The 5,000-nt window shown below is 59.2% G+C and overlaps 1 protein-coding gene across 4 annotated transcripts in view; it reads right to left on the bottom strand.

Annotated features, from left to right (window-relative positions):
- Positions 1-5,000, bottom strand: part of LOC310961515 (inverted formin-2-like) — a 17,401-nt gene that overhangs the window by 8,527 nt on the left and 3,874 nt on the right. For all 4 annotated transcript variants that reach the window (XM_083933616.1, XM_083933619.1, XM_083933617.1 and 1 more), the window contains exons 5-10: positions 3,092-3,251; positions 2,965-2,998; positions 2,705-2,846; positions 924-1,056; positions 229-801; positions 1-130 (exon numbers count right to left, since the gene is read on the bottom strand). The exon at positions 1-130 is cut by the window's left edge and continues 1 nt beyond it. In XM_083933616.1, coding sequence (XP_083789742.1) covers positions 1-130; positions 229-801; positions 924-1,056; positions 2,705-2,846; positions 2,965-2,998; positions 3,092-3,251 — 1,172 coding nt within the window. The remainder of the gene's footprint in view (positions 131-228; positions 802-923; positions 1,057-2,704; positions 2,847-2,964; positions 2,999-3,091; positions 3,252-5,000) is intronic.

Genomic DNA, 5,000 nt, shown 5'->3' with positions numbered 1-5,000 from the left:
TCTCTGGGCTCAGCCTTGGCTTTTGTTCTGGTCTTGGTCTCAGTTGGAGGGAGACTGAAGAGCTGCTCGATGCTGCAGTAATCTGGTTCTACCACATCGAGGGACGCTGACGTCCACAGGGACTGCTGAGCTGCAGGGAGAGACGGACGCAAGGACACCTTCAGGGATCACCTCAGACCAGGAGATCAGACCCAGCTGGGGCCGGACAGACTCACCACACACACTCACCAGTCACCGCTCTGGACGGGAGTTTCTGCCAGTTCAGCTTCTTCATACGGAGGGTGGGGCAGGGGGCGGGGCTGTTATATGGACTGCCCAGGCCCTGAGCTGTCCGGGCTACGATGGTGTCACCTGGAGGAGGGGGTGGAGCTCCCATACCAGGTAAAGGAGGAGGAGGGGGTGGAGCTCCCATGCCAGGAAGGGGAGGAGGAGGGGGTGGAGGTAACATGCCAGGAAGGGGAGGAGGAGGGGGTGGAGGTAACATGCCAGGAAGGGGAGGAGGAGGGGGTGGAGGTAAAATGCCAGGAAGGGGAGGAGGAGAGGGTGGAGCTACCATGCCAGGTAAGGGAGGAGGAGGGGGTGGAGCTCCCAAAAGAGGTAAGGGAGCTCCCATGCCAAGTAAGGGAGGGGGGGTCGGAGCTCCCATGCCAGGTAAGGGGGAGGAAGCACATGGTGTAGCAGAGGGACTGTCTGGTAGTCGCGTCTGCACAGCCCTGTCGACGGTTCGGATCCTGTGATTGGCTGAGGGGGACTTGTTGGGGAGGAGCCTCTCCAGCAGACTGTCGGCAGAATCTAAGGAAGCTACAGAACACACCTGACCCTTATTACCATGGTTACCAAAGACAGCACCTGCAGGTTAAGACGTTTCTGGCACTGACGGGACAGACGTGTGAAGACCTCCTGATGAGGGGGGACAGACTTACGGTCCTGGGACAGAAGTGTGGCTCTGTCCGCCAGCAGCTCCAGAGCCGACCACACCTCCGCCCGCTCAACGTCCACCAACAACAGCGCCTGAAGGATGGACAGCAGCTGCACCGAGGACGGACGGCTGGACACCTGGACGGACAGAGAGCAGACGAGAAAGGGGGACAAGGCCAGAGACAGGAGGACAAGGCCAGAGACAGGAGGACAAAACCAGAGACAGGAGGACAAGACCAGAGACAGGGGGACAAGACCAGAGACAAGAGGACAAGACCAGAGACAGGGGGACAAGACCAGAGACAAGAGGACAAGGCCAGAGACAGGAGGACAAGACCAGAGACAGGAGGACAAGACCAGAGACAGGAGGACAAGTCCAGAGACAAGAGGACAAGACCAGAGACAGAGGGACAAGACCAGAGACAGGAGGACAAGTCCAGAGACAGAGGGACAAGTCCAGAGACAGGAGGACAAGACCAGAGACAGGAGGACAAGACCAGAGACAAGAGGACAAGACCAGAGACAAGAGGACAAGACCAGAGACAGGGGGACAAGACCAGAGACAGGGGGACAAGTCCAGAGACAGGAGGACAAGACCAGAGACAGGAGGACAAGACCAGAGACAGGAGGACAAGACCAGAGACAGGGGGACAAGACCAGAGACAGGAGGACAAGACCAGAGACAGGAGGACAAGACCAGAGACAGGAGGACAAGACCAGAGACAGGGGGACAAGACCAGAGACAGGAGGACAAGGCCAGAGACAGGAGGACAAGACCAGAGACAGGAGGACAAGACCAGAGACAGAGGGACAAGACCAGAGACAGGAGGACAAGACCAGAGACAGGGGGACAAGACCAGAGACAGGAGGACAAGGCCAGAGACAGGAGGACAAGACCAGAGACAGGAGGACAAGACCAGAGACAGAGGGACAAGACCAGAGACAGGAGGACAAGACCAGAGACAGAGGGACAAGACCAGAGACAGGAGGACAAGACCAGAGACAGGAGGACAAGACCAGAGACAGGAGGACAAGACCAGAGACAGGGGGACAAGACCAGAGACAGGAGGACAAGGCCAGAGACAGGAGGACAAGACCAGAGACAGGAGGACAAGACCAGAGACAGAGGGACAAGACCAGAGACAGGAGGACAAGACCAGAGACAGAGGGACAAGACCAGAGACAGGAGGACAAGACCAGAGACAGGAGGACAAGACCAGAGACAGGAGGACAAGACCAGAGACAGGAGGACAAGACCAGAGACAGGAGGACAAGTCCAGAGACAGGAGGACATCACATAAGAGCTCACAGACTGAAGGAAGGGTCGATTTAGAGAAGGTGGTGTTTCAGGTCGGTGGAGGTGGTCTGTGGGTGGAGGTGGTCTGTGGGTGGAGGTGGTCTGTGGGTGGAGGTGGTCTGTGGGTGGAGGTGGTGGTGGTCTGTGGGTGGAGGTGGTCTGTGGGTGGAGGTGGAGGTGGGTGGAGGTGGGTGGAGGTGGTCTGCGGGTGGAGGTGGAGGTGGGTGGAGGTGGTCTGTGGGTGGTGCTGTTCTGCGGGTGGAGGTGGAGGTGGGTGGAGGTGGTCTGTGGGTGGAGGTGGTGGTGGTCTGTGGGTGGTGGTGGGGGTGGGTGGAGGTGGTCTGTGGGTGGAGGTGGTGGTGGTCTGTGGGTGGTGGTGGTGGTGGTCTGTGGGTGGAGGTGGTGGTGGTCTGTGGGTGGTGGTGGAGGTGGTCTGTGGGTGGTGCTGTTCTGCGGGTGGAGGTGGAGGTGGGTGGAGGTGGCGTTCACCTTGGTGAAGAGCGCGGTGAACACCTGCTGGTGGCTGCTCATGTCGATGCCTCCGTAGAGTCGCTCCATCTCCTCCTCGTCCTCCGTCAGAGAGTCCTCGAACGCATCACACTGGATGTTCAGGTCCTCGTCCTCCGTCTCCCTGGAGACACAAGAGGGTTCACTTAAAGCTGCACTCTCTCTGATGTTCACTTAAAGCTGCACTCTCTCTAACGTCCACTTAAAGCTGCCTGGTCTCTGACGTCCACTTAAAGCCGTACCTCAGCCTGGGCAGCAGGTGCAGCAGCTGCAGTCCTGTAACGACAGAATTCACAGTCAGACAAACTTCAGTGAAACGACCTTTCAGCCAATCAGAAGGCTGGAACCTGTGTGGGGGGCGGGTCTTACCGATGAACTCCTGGCGGAGCCGGCCCCTCCTCCTCAGGTCCTCCTGCCCGAACAGGAGCACGTTGACCACGCTCATCAGCGTCACCATGTACGGCACGCTGTCGGTGGCGTGCAGCTCGTTCATGAGCACGCTGAAGCGATACTGCTGCTTTTTCACACTCTGAACACAGACACACAAGGACCCGGGTCACTGCTGCAGCCTGGACCTGCACCCGGAGACCCCTGCACCCGGAGACCCTGCTGCAGTCTGGACCTGCACCCGAAGACCCCTGCTGCAGTCTGGACCTGCACCCGGAGACCCCTGCTGCAGTCCGGACCTGCCCTGGGTCACTGCTGCAGTCCGGACCTGCCCTGGTGGATCCATGACAGTCTGAGCCTGCACCCGGTGGATCCAGGACAGTCTGGACCTGCCCTGGAGGTGGACCCCCCCCCCCCCCCCGGTCCCCCCCTGCCCTCCTCAGGGTGCCGTGTGTTGCGTAACACCCGGGTCTGAGGGGAAGTGAAGGATGTGGAACCACTTATGAAACGCAGCTTTGTTGTTTCAGAGGCAGGAGGGGACGGACACGTGCACGCTCACCCACGTGCACGCTCGCGCACACGCACGCTCGCCCACGTGCACGCTCGCCCACGTGCCGAGGACTTCCCATCATGCCCCTGTTCTTTGTTCAGAGCAGGTCTGAACAGGCGAGGGCGAGCGTGGGCGAGGGCGCGGCCGCTGCCAGGGAGGGACTCGCCCCAGAGTGGAGCTGTTTGTTCTGAGTCTTATCTGCACTGAGTCACAGCTGCAGAGTCCTGAGACCAGGACCAGGACCAGGACCAGGACCAGGACCAGGACCAGGACCAGGTCTGAGGAGTCTCTGATGGACTCAGGTTCAGAAACGAACACACTTTGAAGTCGATGACGACGTTCTGCTTCGATACAACAACACAAATCATCGGGGTGATAAAGAAACACGCCTCCACGTGCACGGAGAGGCTCCACGTGCACGGAGAGGCTCCACGTGCACGGAGAGGCTCCACGTGCACAGAGAGGCTCCACGTGCACGGAGAGGCTCCACGTGCACGGAGAGGCTCCAACTGCACGGAGAGGCTCCACGTGCACGGAGAGGCTCCACGTGCACGGAGAGGCTCCACGTGCACGGAGAGGCTCCAACTGCACGGAGAGGCTCCACGTGCACGGAGAGGCTCCACGTGCACGGAGAGGCTCCACGTGCACGGAGAGGCTCCAACTGCACGGAGAGGCTCCACGTGCACGGAGAGGCTCCAACTGCACGGAGAGGCTCCACGTGCACGGAGAGGCTCCACGTGCACGGAGAGGCTCCACGTGCACAGACCATATTTATTCATGGAGCACGTTTAAAGGTGGAGTTCAGTAAACAATGAAATACAATCACACACACACACACACACACACACACACACACACACACACACACACACACACACACACACACACACACACACACACACACACACACACACACACACACACACACACACACACACACACACACACACACACACACACACACACACACACACACACACACACACACACACACACACACACACACACACACACACACACACACACACACACAGGGTTTCAGTCCAGTCAGGTGTGTTCGTGCTTGGTTGGACTGAAACCCTGCAGCCACAGCGCCCCCTGTACTGGACCCCCCCCCCCCCCGATCATGTGACAATATCACAGACACACACGCCTCAAGCTAGCATACGCTAAATGACGTTAGCAGTTATCTGTGAGTGAGTTAGCCGCTCTACCTCCATGTAGCGTGTTCTCTGCTGTTTATGATGAGACACGGGCGCGTTCACAGGAATCTGGTGCACGTGCGCTGACGAGCACCAGGGAGGGAGGGGCTCGTGGGAAAGGGGGAGGGGCGTGACTTCC

The sequence above is a fragment of the Echiichthys vipera genome (assembly GCF_963691815.1).
Source record: "Echiichthys vipera genome assembly, chromosome: 19".
NCBI lineage: Eukaryota > Metazoa > Chordata > Actinopteri > Perciformes > Trachinidae > Echiichthys > Echiichthys vipera.
This window is presented reverse-complemented; position numbering and strand designations above follow the sequence as displayed.